Below are 17,846 nucleotides of genomic sequence, written 5' to 3'. Positions count from 1 at the left end.
CAAGAAGTCTCTTGTGTCCCCAACACACCTAATACACTTGTCAGATGTATAGGTGCACTAGTTCGGCGAAGAGATAGTGAAATACAAGTAATATGGATGGATATGAGTGGTAATAGCAATCTGAATGAAATATGGCAGCGAGTAAACATGCAACAAAACAGTGAACAAACGGAGATTCAATGCTTGGAAGCAAGGCCTAGGGATCCTGCTTTCACTAGTGGACACTCTCAACAATGATCACATAATAGGACTACTCTACACTCTTTTGTTGGATGATGAACACCACTAATTGTGTAGGATTACGCGAACCCTCAATGCCGGAGTTAACAAGCTCCACAATATTCGATATTCATGTTTAAATAACCTTAGAGTGCAAGATAGATCAACACAATTACACCGAGAACTAACATAGCATGCACACCGTCACCATCACACTATGAAGGAGGCATAGATCACATCAATACTATCATAGCAATAGTTAACTTCATAATCTACAAGAGATCACAATCATAGCCTTACGCCAAGTACTACACGATGCACACACTGTCACCGTTACACCGTGGAGGAGGAATAGAGTACTTTAATAACATCACTAGAGTAGCACATAGATGATATTCAACTAGATCACATAAAGAGAGAGATGAACCACATAGTGTTATCACCAGAATTTGACCGGATCAGAGGTGGGCCGCGATTGAAGATGGGCTTGAAGAATATACGTGGAAGAAAGACATGAATCGGCCTTATATGCAAAGTTTGGACTAGTTTGCCCGTGTATCTGTAATGTAGTAGGATACGTGTTGATTAGATAGAGTTTGGGCTCGTGCCCGGTTGGGATTATTCCCACGTTAGAAAGTCTACGGACTATAAATATGTATCTAGGGTTTATGAAATAAACAACAATCACATTCACCACAAACCAATGTAGGCGCATCGCCAACTCCCTTGTCTCGAGGGTTTCTTCCGGGTAAGCATCATGCTGCCTAGATCGCATCTTGCGATCTAGGCAGTACACGTTTATTCGTCCTTCATGCGTTGCTCGTACTGAAGCCTTTTTGATGGCGAGCAACGTAGTTATCATAGATGTTTTAGGGTTAGCATTGTTCATCGTATCATATGCTACCGTCGTGCGACCCTTAGGCATCTAGCCGCCCTTACACCTATCCTGGGTGTAAGGGCGGCACCCCGCTTGATCATTGTTTAGTAGATCCGATCCGTTATGATTGCTCTTTGTTCTTCAAGGATTAGTTTAATATCTGCATGGTTAGGCCTTACAAACGGGTTGAAGGATCCAGTGGCGCGTAGGGTGTAGTCTGCTAGCCCAAGACAGGATGTTCCGAGGATCAACTTCGTGTTGGTTTTTAGGCCTTGTCTAGGGTCGGTTTACGATCACCGTGCGTGGCCGCCAGGCTCAATCACGAGTAGGATGTTCCGATTATGCGGTGAAAACCCTAAATCGTAGTAGGTTGTTTTAGCTTTATTTTGATCAAGCAGGACCACCATCTGATCGTACACCCCTTACGCATCATGGGTGTTTCGGGCACACAAGAAATCCAAAATTTTCAAATTCTAGCTGACATTCCCTCTGCTTCTGGCTCAGTGGCTTCACAGTCTATGGACGAGGAGGAGGACACTAGGGAGGAGGAGGAGGACACTAGGGAGGAGGAGGAGGAGTCTAGGGACGAGGAGGCTTCGACGGAGATGGCTCCGAAGAAGTTGCGGATTCGTGGGGAAGCGCAGGTTCCCGATGAGAGTAAGGAACCTGCTACGGAGGATGAGAAGTGGCTCCTTGTCCCAGGAAAGATAGAGTAAGTAGTAAGGTGATTTCATTTTCGTTATGACACTTAGCATTTTCTAATGTTTGATAATTGTGCAGGAATTTCACATACACGGGGAAGAATGTCCGCGTGCCAGGGGGTCTGATTGGAGCTGCTATTAGGAAGTACTGGCCGGGGATGTACACTCCGGTCCTTGGGGGCGAGTCCAAGCTAGCCTACACTTGGGAAGACTATGAGATAGCGCCTTACCCTGGCTTTACTTCCGCCGCCGACGCCGTGATCAAGAAGTTTTGGGTACGTAATGCATACTCTTTGGGTTTCGTTCATATGTAGTTGATAACCCCACCGTGATAACTCATACCTCTCACACTTTCTGTTATGCTTGATTGCAGCGCAATTATAGGGTGGCGACTGAGCATAAGGAGAGGGCGGACGTGGTGCTCCGTAACATGTGTCGGAAGTTGACACGGCAGCGAGTGGTACAACCGAGAGGATCACGTGCATCGGCCACTTCTATGCTGAGCAGGGCGTAAGGTACACAAAGCCTGAGATTGTGCGGGGACTCGCCCGGCTATGACGATAGATGACTTCATGTCGGTAAGTAATTGTCAATGCGATTCTATGTACCGCGGCTAACTTGCAACTATATTGTTTGTTCTTCAAATGAGTTTTGATTTTGCAGGTTGTACCACATTGGGCTGATAATAATAAGAGGGCCGCCTTCATGGAGTTGGTCAAGAATTGGGTCGGCGAAAACCCCGATTTCAAGGCCGTGAGCGACCGGAACAAGGCCAACCGTGGTTCTCGTGGAACACACACTGCGGGGAGCAGCAGCACCGATCGCTATCGGGAGCGTGCGGGTACATATAAAAATGGAACAAGCTGCATTTTTTTGATTTTCGATGATATGCATAACATTTGTTTTGTGATGCAGGGGAAGAAGCTCGGGAGGGAACTTGGTGAGATGGAAGCGTGGACGCACATGAAGCTGGTGACGCCCCGTCCGAACGAGTCTCGGCCCGCGCCTGAGATGTACTACGGCAAGGCCAAAGAGAACAAGGAAAGATACTGCGAGGAGTACGTCAAGCTCCATCAAGAGGTGGAGGACCCTATGACCGAGCCGGTCGACGAGGTGGCGATGATGTCGGCGGGGTCCGGCCAGCCGCATGGACGTCCCGCCCGCCTTGCCGGGGGTTTCAAGCCTCAGAGGAACTTCACGCAGATCAAGGCTACCCTCCCCTCCGGCAGCTACGCTACCTCCTCACGGACTACATGTCGTTCTCGGGTAGAGGTTGATGTAAGTCATCCACACTTTCATCCTCTTTGACTCTTGTTCCTGAATGGCTATGTTGATGAGACACATTATTTCTGAAATTGTAGACTCAGCTCGAGGAGGCCTATGCGGTAGCTTACGAGGAGTATCTCGAGAAGATTAAGGAGCATGACCTTGTGAAAGATGCCTATGTCCAGGTGGACGAGCAACCAGATGGCGGTAAGTTTCAATCTCTATGGTTGCAAAACATCATAAGTCCCCATGTTTGAATCTGAGCTATCTCTCCCGTTTCTTGCAGAGTTTCACTCGGTTCATGATGACTCGAGTGCGAGAGGAACCACTCCCAGAGCCACCTCATCCGGGGCCGACGCCAGTGTTCCCGTCCAAGGAGGAGTTCTATATCATGTACAAGCGTCAGCGTCAGTTGACCCCGGTAAGTTGCTAACTTGGCTAAGTTGCTAACTTGGTGTGACATGGCTAAGTTGCTAACTCCCTCCAACATGTAGGGATTGGGAGAATCCGGGAACGACACTCCTTGTGGTACGCCGATGCACCCCGGTCGCCATTCTCCTGGTGCTTCTGCCGAACCTCGGCATTTTTCTGGTTCCGGTGGCTCTCGTCGTGGTTCTACCTCCCCGAGCACCGTCGAGATACAGCGGCCTCACTTCACCCACTCGGAGCTAGATCGTCTGTAGCTAGATCGTCACTCGAGTGGTGCACCACCATACATTGTACTAGCTACATGACACATGCTATATGTGTAGAATGATCTATGTAGGATGACTATATGTACCGTATTGCTTGTGTGCTATATTTGTACTAAATTTGGGATTTGGTGCCATATTTGTGCTATATCTGTGATGTGAGCTATATGTGTGCAATTCGTATATGATACTGCTATTTTATATGCAATTGCTGTGCAAATGGAGCAAAATCAGGGAAATTAAAAAAAACTGGGCAGCAGCTGTGCCGACGGCGGCACAGGCCCATAGCTGTGCCAAATGGCAGGGTCTGTGCCGACGGTGACACCGTCGGCACAGCTGCTGCCCAGCGCGCGTTTTTTCCAGTTCAAATCAGAACGATTTCCCGCCGGTTCTGGGAAAAAAAAAAAAGAAACTGTGCCGACGGTGAAACCGTCGGCACAAGTGGGCACGTTGACGGCAGCCGGCGTGACGACGAGATGAGTGTGCCGACGATGGGCAGGCCGACGGCCACCGTCCAGCCGTCGGCGTACGCCTGTGCCGACGGTGTCGTGCTACGCCGACGGTGCCCGCGCGAACCCCGACGCCATCTGTGCCGACGCCGGTACGCCGACGGTCACCGTCGGCAGAGACGGTGCCGACGGTGGACTTACCTGTGCCGACGGTGCGGGGCCGTCGGCCCACGGCGTCTTCCCCGTAGTGATGTGTGGGTGGTAACTGGTAAATGGTTTGCTTTTTGACCATTGTTGCAGTGCTGGCTTAGTCATATTTCTGACCACGGTAACTTCGTTGGAGGTACTACCTTTTGCACGTGGGCTGTACATCGTTTCCCCCTGTCATGAGTTAGGAAATCCATTATTTTGGTGGATTAATCTGAACCCGTATGGAAAACTGACTAATTCGTTGTCTTGACTACTACATAGAGTCTTCACCTACACGAGTGATCCACCATGCACATACGTCTATATAAGGCCTCTGGGTCTTACTTAATTTTTCAGATCCGACAAACAAGCTAGAGAAGATGAGCAAGACACTTCGGATGGCAGCAGCCATCCTCTTCTTCTACGCTGCCATGGCCCTCTCCGGAGCTGCAGAAACCAAAGCAGCGGTGGTTGAGCACACATTTCTTGTGAGTAGACATGTCGCCTACTTGGGAAAATGATTTCTTTTCTCATTTAGAAATTCTCTAACAATATTTTGCGTAAAATTTTCAGTAATTTCTCTACCTGTAGGGCAATATAGTAGTCAAAGTATAATCTCTACCTGTGTTTATTGTCCTCTTGTGATTTCCATAGATTTTTTCAAATGGGTTCCTCCTTGGTCTTTGCATCGACTGATGCATGCAACTTTTTGTTGTGGTGATTTTCATACAGTACACTCTGAAATAGTTCTATAGATAGCTTAGAGCATCTCCAATCGCGTCCCCCAAACGATGTCCGGGCAAAGCGCCGGATTAGTCGTTTGGGGGACGTCCGGACAAAATTTTCGTTTGGAGAAGGTCTCTTTTCTAGCCACGTCCCCCAAACGCGACCTCCAAACAAAAAGTAAGTGTAAAAGTCGTGTCCGGCGTCCCCGGTAGAGACTCTATACACAGGGGATGGGCTAGGGACGCCGGACAACATTTGGAGCACGTCCGGACCGAAGCGGCCTTTGGGGCACGCAACTGGGACGTTTTTTTGGCAGGCGTCCCCCAAATCTCTTTGGGGGACGCTTTGGGGGACGCGACTGGAGATGCTCTTAAGCACCTTAATTTGGCAGCTGGTGCAGTCGTTCTATTGTTACGCACTTCTTCTTGGTAGATAATTTTTTTAGTTAAGATGCCATAAGCCTCGGAAAGTCAGTCAAGAAACAATAAATATACTACGTATTTGATAACATGTACTAGTAGGTCTGATGAAAGCAGTGTATTATTAGATTTATTTTTTGACCTGAAAAAGATATAATTCGATCCAATTACATGCAGGTGAAGCAAGAGAATATGCGCCATCTATGTAACAATACGCTGGTCACGCTAGTGAACGGTCAGTTTCCAGGTCCAGCAGTAGAAGCTACGGAAGGGGACACCGTGATTGTCCACCTCGTCAACGAGTCACCCTATGGAATAACAATTCACTGGTATGTTTATCTTCGGCATATAGCCATTACTTAGGATGTGGAATGGCAGGGCCGTCACTAAAAACTGGAGGATAAGGGGTTCAAAAATTTGAACAATACATACATCCATTTTGAAATGCATCTTAGACATATTTTGAATTATTAAAAAAAAATATAAAAGTTCAGACCTATATCTTCACGTGCTATGCACCAACAAAGTTGTTTCATGAAAAATCGACTTGTTGTATGGTGTGTGTAAAAAAGACAAAAATTCGTGATAAAAATAAGGCTTTTGACAAAAACAATTCTCTCTTTTTTACATATACCATAAAATATCATTTTTTGCGAAACTTGACAGACACATATATATAATGGGGATGTACATGTAGAATTTTTTATCAATTTTTTTTTACACTTAGAAAAATATGTTGTTGTGGTAGAGGGAGCATATGCACCCGAGTGCCGAATTGAATTTCTGAATACACGTTACTTATTACGATGCAAAAAAAGTAACTATGAAACACAAGTGCTTACAAAGTAAATGCAAATTTTATGGATTACAAAACAAAGTACATGTATTAGTCTAGCAATTTATCGACCTCGTGTTTTAAACGGCAGGCTCGAAATCGACCGCATGTTATACTAAAATGAATCATTTTCCTAGTAGTTTTTAAAATGAAATCTGCAATTGTATCTTTATATTTGATCTTCTCTAGAACATAAATTTCATGTACTATAGTTTTTTACCCGTCAAGCCTTTCTCGTGTCACAGCGTGACATCACAAAAATAAGACGACTTTGACAACTTCAGTTAGAAAACCTGTTGATGCAACCGTCGTAACAATTGTTAATGAAGTTTGCAATAGCAGCATTATTAGGGGAAGTACTAGCACTGAGTAAGTACGATACATAGTAGGATTTAATAAACCCTAGCCACCACCCCAGCACCTTCTTGCTAGTCTCCCACGCTGCCGCTGAAGGACGCTGGCGGTCAAAGCCCTTCGGATGAGGGCGGTGGCGGGGCGGTCTCCTCGCGTGGCGGCTTCTCCCCTCGCCCTGGAATTATTCTCTTTTTGGCAGCCTCAGCGGCAGTGCGGCGGTGTGATAAATGTGTATTTTTGTTTTGGTTATTTGAGTACCATGATCCAAACATCTATTTCTGTCATATAATTTATGCAGGCATGGTGTCAAGCAGCGATTATCCTGTTGGGACGATGGAGCCGGGATGATAACTCAGTGTCCAATCCAACCAAACACGACTTTCACCTACCGGTTCAACGTGACCGGGCAGGAGGGCACCCTCTGGTGGCATGCCCACGTCTCCATCCTCCGGGCAACGCTGCACGGCATCATCATCATTCGCCCAAAGTCTGGCTCCTACCCATTTCAGAAGCCTCACATGGATGTTCCTGTCATCATAGGTATGTAGTTGCATCAAGGATACAGATATCCTGGTTTTCACCACGATTCTGATCCTATTTTGGTGTTGCTTGTAGGTGAATGGTGGCAGAGAGATCTGATGAAAGTGGACAAGAACTTCTCAAATGGTGGTCACTTCAGTGACAATCCTGCTGGAGCTACCATCAATGGAAAGCTCGGAGATCTCTACAACTGCTCAGGTAAATATTTTACACAATGAAGCATGTTGATGAGTCTTCTGAACAATTATCAGAGATAAAAACATGTGTGACGTATGCATGCATGTGCAGGGTTTGTAGAAGACAACTTCGTTCTGAACGTGGAACAAGGTAAGACCTACATGCTCCGGCTAGTGAACGCGGTGCTCTTCTCTGAGTACTACTTCAAAGTCGCCGGTCACAAGTTCACGGTGGTCGGCGCTGATGCCAACTATGTGAAGCCATACACCACGGATGTTGTCGCGGTTGCACCAGGCGAGACAATCGATGTCCTCATGATCGCTGATGCACCACCTTGCCGCTACTACATGGTGGCCCTAGCTAACCAGCCACCAGCTCCAGATCCTCAGATTCCGGTGTTCATGTCCAGAGGAGTGGTGCAGTACAATAATGCCCCCATCGATGTCGGTGGCAACTGCACAAAGGAGGCGCTCATGCCTGAGATGCCTGACCAGCATGACATGCTGGCGTCCTTCTATTTCCATGGCAACCTATCAGGCCTGCCTAGTAACCCATTGCTTGCACAGATCCAAGGTCACGTCGATGAGCATTTGTACATTGCCCTCGGCAAGGGCAGTATCTGCAAGGGGAACAAGCCATCATGCAAGAGGGGGGGAAGCGATGAGTCAATAGAGGTGGCATACATGAACAACGTCTCCTTCCATCTCCCCGAGAAGATGTCGATTCTAGAGGCCAGGCAGCACACAAAGGCGAATGGTGCCTTCATGGGGGTGCAGGACCTTCCTAGCCAGCCGCCGAGGTCATTCAACTTCACTGACCCTGCGCTGATTCCGGTCGTCCCTGGAGGTAAGCTGGAGGAGCTCGAGGCGACGCGCAAGGCGACGACGATGCGGAGGTTTGCGCACAACGCCGTGGTGGAGGTGGTGTTCCAGAGCACTGCCACGATGCAGAGCGACTCCAACCCGATGCACCTCCATGGGCATGACTTCTTTGTGCTTGCGCAGGGCCATGGCAACTATAACCATGCAAGGGATGTGAGTGGATACAACCTTGTGGACCCAGCATTGAAGAACACCGTGCAGGTGCCAAGGCTCGGATGGGCTGCCATCCGGTTTGTCGCCGACAATCCAGGGGTATGGTTCCTGCATTGCCACTTCGAGTTCCACATTTCTATGGGCATGGCGACGGTGTTCGAGGTGGCCAATGGCCCCACATTGGATGAGACTCTTCCCCCGCCACCTTCTGATCTTCCAAAGTGCACAAACATGAAGGAATAAGATTATAAACATGCAACAGTACGGTACTTCATAAACAGTGAATGTCGAAGAAGAACTATAGACATTTCGATGTCATCTAAATTATTTTGTTCTGTTGGATGTAAAATTGGTGACTAGTATTTTACAAGAAATTTGCTAGTTTTTTTAGTTTTTATTTTGTAATCGTTGTAGACAGCTCATGTATTTCTACTATATACTGTTTGCTAGTATAAATATATATGGTATTGATTCTTGAAAAATTAACTATGGTGTAGATCTGTTTGAATGAACCCGGGTTGGAGTCATGCAGTCAGCAGCCGTTGTGCAAGTCCTGTTTATGGGATCCTTGCCAGAGTTTGAGATTGATTATACGGAAAAATACCTAAAAGTAAGTAGAAGCAAACCAAAAAAAGGATGGGAGCGGGCTGGATGTGATGTCAGCAAATGAAGTTTGAGAGAATCCTCAAAATATACGTGGTGGTTTCTTGTTATCCTCGAGTATTGCTAGATCTTCTTTAATATCGGCCGTGTCACTCGCGGGTTGCCGATTCACTAGCAAACAAATTCATGTCTAAAAGTTCTCAAGATCATGTTACCTGGGTCCTTAAATTAGAGAACAACATTAGGTGCACATAGACATTCATTCTCATATATAATCATCATAATTATAATTCACAAATGGATGGAATAAAATAGGCACAACACATCTCACCAATCCTCTACATCTCTCACACCTATGGGTATGTACTCACACATGAGAGGAGAAAACTACAATGATACCATACCAATGTAAATTGAGTTCATCTCGATATTAACTTAGCAAGCCTCAATAGTTGAAGATCAAATTAAATACAAACCGAGATATGAAAAGAGGTTCAAATCCCTAATCATACAAGTATGAATCTCTCTCTCTCTTAGTGAAAGTAGGATGTGATGGATGAGTGGATAATCTAGAGGGGCGGATCTTGGCGAGAGTCGATGGTGGTCTCTCTTTCTTCAGACCTGATCTACTCTCTTCTGGTGTGTCAGGTGGATGCATCTCTCCTCTTTCTTTTTTTGCCTCGGTCTCTTTACAAAAAGTACTAGCATTGAGGTGGAGAAGGCGGCGACGCATCGTACGGGCGCGTGGTACGGGCGGCCCCACCCGTACTATTACCTGCTAAACAGTTTGTAGCGCTCAGATCGATTTGACTTCAATAGGAAATCTTCATATTTTGTTGCGATTAGCTCATAAATGTCATCGGAACTTCCCGAAATGATTGTTTCCTGAAATACACAACTTAAAACAAGGTATTCGCCTGCATTGCGATATTAACATTAGTTGAAATACAAAATTAAATGAAAACCCAATAAAACCAAGTGATAACTAGTGAAGAATTCTCAGTAAAAATTGAAGATTTCCTCTATCTTTTATGTTTTTCATGTCATCTGCCTTCAGCCAATGAGAAACGCCATCATCTTTCTCGCGCTTTCTTTCTCTCCGACAACCATCATGCACCCATCTAGCTGTATTAAAATGATCCACCAATCCAAGCATTTGCAGTTGTTTGTATACTTATAAACACCCCATGCCAAATTCATCTCCTTGCCTCACAATTTTTTTGTTGTAGTTCTCACTGATTGTCAAGTCGCTAATTTTCACAATTGTCCCCAACCCCAAGCAGATCCAGCTAGAACTAGCACAGGAAATCAACCCCAAGTAGTCTGCCATCACGCAACCGATGTTTCGTAACTCGGTAAAGAAATATAAGAAGTAACAAACGATCATACAGTCATTCAAAAATTTCAAAAAAAAAAATCCTCTAGCGCTACCTATGAATACTGATGTACCTTCCCAGGTAAAACTTGTATTATTTTAGAATCCTAGGCGTTCTTTTGAAAGAAAAATCATTAGGTTTTGACCAACCGTATCTCAAGAGGGTTGTGTTCTTCAATTAAAAAAAAGTGTTTCTTACTCCAGGGAGAGATAATGGGGGGTTAATCTTCGGTGCCAACGGTGACGGCCCCCTCGGGTGTCGTTCTCATTTTTGAATGTGTCATTTGGGAGATGCGACATTTTCTATTGATGTGAGTGCTTAAGTCTCTCCGGGTTAAAACCTAAGCTCTTATAGAGCGGGCAGCAGCGGCGCTCATGTCGTTATCGTTTTGAAGGCGTCGTCTTGGAGTCTCTTTACTCCCGCAGACATGACAATTTACCTTTTTGAATTGGTGAGTGATGGCTATCTCAATTTACCTTGATGCACTTGAGGAGCTTCGTAGCCTGACATGCCGACCATCCAGTAGTCTGGTGATCATATTGACGTTGGTCATGCGCTCTAGGTCGAGCAACTCCAGCAGCCTCTGTCGCCTACTCCATGGTGGTAACTGCAAAAACAAACACCACACATCAGCAACCCACATCCATGAACGAATTTCCGACCAATTAATTACGCCAAAAAAATTCCATGGAGGACAAAATGCGGGGGCAAAGTAATTTACCTCTGTACTTAGGTAAGTGTAGGATCTTGGCGATGACGGCGCGGTCTTCCATAGCGAGCATGTGGATCTTGGCGATGACGGCGCGGTCGTTGGCCACCATCACCGACACCACCTTCATGTCGTCAGCCTTCAGTGACGCCACCTTGCATACCATCATGGCGCATAGTGACATGACTTTCGGAGCCGGGAGAAGAATAGTCGCAGCAATAGGTTCGACCAAATCCTCCTTTTCTCTCGCCGGAGCAGTAGTAGTCCCTCGGTGCGAGGAGTAGCTGAGTAGGCGGCAGCATTCTTTCTTGCACACACGAGTCAACAAATTTGAAACCTGATTTGACCGAGCCGGGGAAGTAGCGTGTGGGGGTTGTGCTTTAATCCCTCCTGTAGATTGATAGGATTTTACTCGATATGTACCTGCGATTGAGATATCCTTCAGGATTTTGTAAGTAACAATTGGTTGTAGAATAAGGGAATATCGAGATATCCATCGAAGTGGGAAAGGAGCGCGATGATTGTGGAGGGCGGACGACATTCCACGGGGAGGGAACGATGTAGAACAACCATGAAGGATTTCATTTTTGGACTGTGATTGATTGTTTCCTAAAGCTTGATGCGCTTTAGATTGTTTCCTTCCTAATTAATTTTTTAATTGATTGATACCGATATGATAAGGGAAGGAGATTGTTTCTTAATTATTTTCTGACAAATGGAAGGAATTAGATCAGACGAAGCGGAGACGTGTGCTTAAATCGAATGGTCAGGATGATCTGAATCTCCTTCACCAAATTTGTTGTACGATCTACAACCAACTCTAATATAATAGTATAGATGTGGTGGGTTAAGATAAGATGAGTATTATCAACCATTGCACATGCCCTTACTCTCCCCTTACATGGGGCCCACTATAATATACCCATCAATTCTTTAACTTCACTCCAGGAATACCCTGTCAATACCCTGCCATATTTATGGCCCCACAGCTAACATGGACCAGTAGATTTTGGAGTTGGGACGGGAGCAAATGTCCCCAAGTTCACTATATTCACTCTCCCTTAATAAACTGGAAGATGTTTAGTCCCAGAAGTTCTTAGCTATTTTTTCCATTGTTGATATTTGTATCGATCCTTTTTTATCCTGAATTCTAAACGTTGAATCTCTAACGCACTGTTTAATAAAGGGTTATATATATCGACTGCAGAGACCGGGCACACCCCATTAATTTCAAAGAACATAACATAATACAATGAAATGGTCTTTCGTCGTGGTCAAGGCCAATTAATGAAATGGTCTGTTGTCGTGCGACTGCTTGTTGCTTGTGCACAAAAGGACCAATGCTTTTGCTGCCCCTAAATTGTACCCATTGTTGACATGGTGCAGAGTCAAGGAAAAGTCACGAAAATTGACCACATCTCTCTTGCAGGCTGCGGGGAGATACCGGAGACAACACAGATGAGAATTGCTACGGCTGGTAAACGATTTGCTTTCTGACGGTTGTTACAGTACTGGCTTAGTCATATTCTGACGACGGTAATTTCGTTGGAGTGGTCTTTTGGCACGTGGCTATACATAGTTTTCCTCTGTCGTGAGGCAGGAAATACATTATTTTTGTGGATTAATCTGAAGTTCTGAACCAGTCGATGCATCCAAGCAAAGATCTTACATTTTTTTTTTGTATACTATGGTTTGAACATATTCAGCGGAGGCCTCCAGAAGCTCTAGTGCATAGTGGATGGCTAAAACATGTTGATAATGTTAAGAGAGAACGGGGTAGACCACACTTGACATGGGAGGAGTCCGTAAAGAGAGATCTGAAGGACTGGAGTATCACCAAAGAACCATGAGTTGGTTACGAGATCTTATGTGTTTCACCTCTAGTCTATCCCAACTTGTTTGGGAATAAAGACTTTGTTGTTGTTATTGTTGTTGTTGTTATACTTGTTGACATCGAAAAAACATAGAAAACTATATTATAAGCTAGGGTGTGACTAATTTTCTTAGTCGACTAAGAATTATTAATTCAAGTAAAGTCATTTCATAATTTTGTAGTGTCCACGTTTTTTTTGGCTACAACTCACTTGTAATTTAAAAAATATATAGTCACTCAAATTGCAACAAAAAAATCACATTTGCAACAGAAATATAACTTCACTTGCAACTACAACCCTTAGTTGCAACTTCCCTTGCAACTCATGAAACACACGGATCACGATAAAGACATGTTGGTTTTGAACTTGACTGAGCATTAAGTTGATTTTCAATAGCAGATAATTAGCATATCCGTATAAAATATTCTTCGACTGATAGTAAACTATAAAACATTATGGACGAACATACGTGTAGACAAAGATAGCAAAGGCGGCTCTTTTTAAACGCTGACCTATGAACCTACTACGCGGCCTCTGATCGAATCTAATTTGGCCTCTGACTAATTCTGTGGTGACTACATGGAGACTGTCTATATAAGGCCTTTGGCTCTTACTTAAATTTTCAGACCCAACACACAAGCTAGAGAAGATGAGCAAGACACTTCGCATGGCAGCAGCCATCCTCTTCTTCTATGCCACCATGGCCTTGTCGGCCGGAGCTGCAGGCGCCAAAGCAGCGGTGGTTGAGCATACATTTGTTGTGAGTAGACATGTCTCCTACTTGGCAAAATGATTTTTTTCATTTGGATAATATCTAACAATATTTGGCATAAATTTTCAGTACTAGTGCACATCTCTAGATATTCAGCTTTAACCCTTTTTATATTTAACGTCATGTGCAAGGAAAATCTGCAAAAAAAACTGTACCGGGCACAAATAAGTGAAAATAAATTATCAATACCTATAGGGCCAAATGGGTGAAAAAAATTATCAATTTTTTTTATCATGTTTTATATTCTATACGTTTTAAAATAAGTATCGCAGATTTATCTAGAATCGCATATATCTAGACATGTTTTGGTGGTAAATACATATAAATATAGATAAATATGTCACACTTATTTTAAAACAAAGAGAGTATATAGCTTAAGCACCTGTGCCAGCTTGGTTCATCATTTTATTGTCAGGAACATCCTCTTGTGGTAGATAAACAATTCATTTAAAATGACATATGTCAGTACGAATCATTCAAAAAAGAATAAATATTTGGTAACATGGAGTAGTAGGTACTCCTGAAAGAGTGCTATTTTTAGATTTGATTTTGACATAAAAAGCATATAATTCGATCCAACAACATGCAGGTAAAACAAGTGAATATGCGGCGTCTATGCAACGATACGCTGGTCACACTAGTGAACGGTCAGTTCCCAGGACCAGCAGTAGAGGCTACGGAAGGCGACACCGTGATTGTCCACCTCATCAATGAGTCACCCTATGGAATGACAATTCACTGGTACGTTTGTCTCCAACATATCGCCATTAGTGGCATGGCAGGGCCGTCCCAAAACAATACAGAGTTCCATTTATAAAAGTTTAATATATGTTACTTATTATAATGCGAAATATTATCTATATGTCTTGTTCACGAGGGTGCGACACGAAGCTTCACTTTCTTGTCGGTGCCCTGAGATATATGTATTGTCTTGCATGGACTGATATGATGCCATTTCGCAGTGCGCCCATATACTACATTGTGATAATGTGGATAATTTTATTCTATTTTCCATTTTTGAGTTACCACCAACCAAACACGTCTTTCTGTAATTATTAATGCAGGCATGGTGTCAAGCAGACATTATCTTGTTGGGCCGATGGAGCCGATATGATAACACAGTGTCCAATCCAACCAAACACGACTTTCACCTACCGGTTCAACGTGACCGGGCAGGAGGGCACCCTCTGGTGGCACGCTCACGTCTCCATCCTGCGGGCAACCCTGCACGGCATCATCATCATTCGCCCGAAGTCCGGCTCCTACCCATTTCAGAAGGCTCACATGGACGTTCCTGTCATCATAGGTATATAGTTGCATCAAGGATACAAATCTCCTGATTTTCACCATGATTCTCATATTATTCTGCTATTTTGATGTTGCTTGCAGGTGAATGGTGGCAGAGAGATCTGATGAAAGTGGACAAGAACTTCTCAACAGGTGGCCACTTTAGTGACAATCCCGCTGGAGCTACCATCAATGGAAAGCTCGGAGATCTCTACAACTGCTCAGGTAATTATTTTACACAATGCAACATGTTCCTGGCTGATCTTAAATTTCGTACTTGATTTGATCTTCTGACCAATGATCAGACATAAGAGAATGTACGACGTCTGCATGTGCAGGGTTTGTAGAAGAGAACTTCGTTCTGAACGTGGAGCAAGGGAAGACCTACATGCTCCGGCTAGTGAACGCGGTGCTCTTCTCTGAGTACTACTTCAAAGTCGCCGGCCACAAGTTCACGGTGGTTGGCGCTGACGCCAACTATGTCAAGCCATACACCACGGATGTTGTCGCGATTGCCCCAGGCGAGACGATCGACGTCCTCATGGTTGCTGATGCACCACCTTGCCGCTACCACATGGTCGCCCTAGCCAACCAGCCACCAGCTCCAGATCCTCAGATTCCGGTGTTCATGTCCAGGGGAGTAGTGCAATACAAAAACGCCCCCATCGATGTGGGTAGCAACTGCACAAAGGAGGCTGTCATGCCTGAGATGCCGGACCAGCACGACACACTGACGTCCTTCTATTTCCATGGCAACCTATCAGGTCTGGCTGGTCACTCATTGCTTGCACAGATCCAAGGTCACATCGATGAGCGTATGTACATTGCGCTCGGCAAGGGCAGCATCTGCAAGGGGAACAAGCCATCATGCAAGAGGGGATTAAGCGACGAGGCGATATTGGTTGCATACATGAACAATGTTTCCTTCCATCTCCCCGAGAATATGTCGATTCTGGAGGCCAGGCAGCACGCAAAGACGAACGGTGCCTTCAGGGGGGTGGAGGACCTTCCTAGCCGGCCGCCAAGGTCATTCAACTTCACTGACCCTGCGCTGATTCCGGTCGTCCCCGGCGGTAAGCTGGAGGAGCTCGAGGCGACGCGGAAGGCGACGACGATGCGGCGATTTGCGCACAACGCCGTGGTGGAGGTGGTGTTCCAGAGCACCGCCACGATGCAGAGCGACTCCAACCCGATGCACCTCCATGGGCACGACTTCTTCGTGCTTGCCCAGGGCCATGGAAACTACAACCCTGTAAGGGATGTGAGTGGATACAACCTTGTGGACCCGCCGTTGAAGAACACCGTGCAGGTGCCAAGGCTCGGATGGGCTGCCATTCGGTTTGTCGCCGACAATCCAGGGGCGTGGTTCTTACATTGCCACTTCGAGTTCCACATTGCCATGGGCATGGCGACGGTGTTCGAGGTGGCCAACGGGCCCACAGTGGATGAGACTCTGCCTCCGCCACCTTCAGACCTTCCACGGTGCACAAACATGAAGGAATAAGATTATAAACGTGCAACAGTACGGTATTACATATGCTGAGTAGAAGTATAGACATTTGACAAGAATATTAGATTGGCTATCATTTCTTTGAAAAATAAATACTACATTGTACCTTATTTTTAATAATGTTTTGCAACAAAAGGATGATTCATTTCGAATAAATCAATTTCTTTCTTGAAGACGTGTTTTAGTCCCGATTTATGAATGCTCTGTCAAGAATATTTTTACATAAAGACTTGTTTGAGTCTTGGTTCATGCATATATAGCTGTTGCCTCTGTATTTTGTTCAACTTCACCGTGTCGGAAGCCTGGTTTGACACGGCGCAATAAGAGCAGACAGGCGACCGCCGGCCATTCCTTACACCACAAGCCACTTCCTTTGCATATGGCATGGGCGCCGTGCACGTTAATTCATTCGCATATGGCACGGCTGCCACCCACGATCGATGGAGCCACAGTACCATTGGCGCACCAGATCTCGCAATGTCACACACTAGTGTCCGAACACGTTCTTTTCACTCAATTTGCGTGGGATAAAATGAAAAATTACATAAGAACCGAAATACCTAGAGTGAGTATGTTAATTCATAGTTCAAATAAACAAAGAAAATCCTAAGAACCGTTTATCCAACAAAATTCAACTGGTGATCCTTACGAAACCAGCCCAAAATTGGCTTTACGTTTGAAAAGGGACCAGCCACAAAGATTAATTTTCTCCATTTATCAGAATAAAAATACAATGACTATATCTACACCAAAAAAATGTAATAGCATCAAAGAGACTTTTTCTATCTCTCCAATGGTAACACATTAAAGCTCTCTGCCTTACCAACACATATCTCCATAGAAAATTAGAGCTAGAAAATATACTATATATTTAATTGCGTACCATCTGATTTTTCTTCGATTTTTTAGCCATTGACGATTTTTCCTACCACGACACATTAGCTTTTCGTGGGAGCTCCTGTTTGCCGACCAGGTCGGCGTGGGGTTCGCACCGCACACCCCGTCTGGCTGCGGTGGCTAGCTGGGTCGCGGCCCACTAGAAGGTAATTTTCGTTTTTCTTTTCTTGTTTCGTTTCGTTTCCTTTTCTTTTTCTGTTGTTTCTTTTTTTTGATTTTCCATAATCCGAGTATTTTCAAAAAAATTATATTTTTTCTTGAGAGGGATATCTTGGCCTCTACCTCCCTGAGTTCGATAAACCTTGGTTGATCCACTTAAGGGAAACTTGCTGCTATTCTA

The 17,846-nt window shown here is 45.0% G+C and overlaps 2 protein-coding genes across 2 annotated transcripts; both read left to right on the top strand.

The window, feature by feature from the left end:
* Nucleotides 1–4,791: 4,791 nt before the first annotated feature.
* Nucleotides 4,792–8,721, top strand: LOC124668419 (laccase-19-like). The gene is made up of 5 exons (XM_047205561.1): nucleotides 4,792–4,881; nucleotides 5,716–5,867; nucleotides 7,026–7,267; nucleotides 7,343–7,465; nucleotides 7,556–8,721. Exons 1-5 carry the CDS (start codon nucleotides 4,792–4,794, stop codon nucleotides 8,719–8,721), a joined length of 1,773 nt encoding a protein of 590 aa, XP_047061517.1.
* A 4,986-nt stretch (nucleotides 8,722–13,707) lies between these two features.
* On the top strand, nucleotides 13,708–16,603 carry LOC124668095 (laccase-19-like). The gene is made up of 5 exons (XM_047205293.1): nucleotides 13,708–13,800; nucleotides 14,402–14,553; nucleotides 14,877–15,118; nucleotides 15,202–15,324; nucleotides 15,438–16,603. Exons 1-5 carry the CDS (start codon nucleotides 13,708–13,710, stop codon nucleotides 16,601–16,603), a joined length of 1,776 nt encoding a protein of 591 aa, XP_047061249.1.
* Nucleotides 16,604–17,846: the final 1,243 nt, after the last annotated feature.

Source organism: Lolium rigidum, chromosome 6 (assembly GCF_022539505.1).
Source record: "Lolium rigidum isolate FL_2022 chromosome 6, APGP_CSIRO_Lrig_0.1, whole genome shotgun sequence".
Classification (NCBI taxonomy): domain Eukaryota; kingdom Viridiplantae; phylum Streptophyta; class Magnoliopsida; order Poales; family Poaceae; genus Lolium; species Lolium rigidum.
This window is presented reverse-complemented; position numbering and strand designations above follow the sequence as displayed.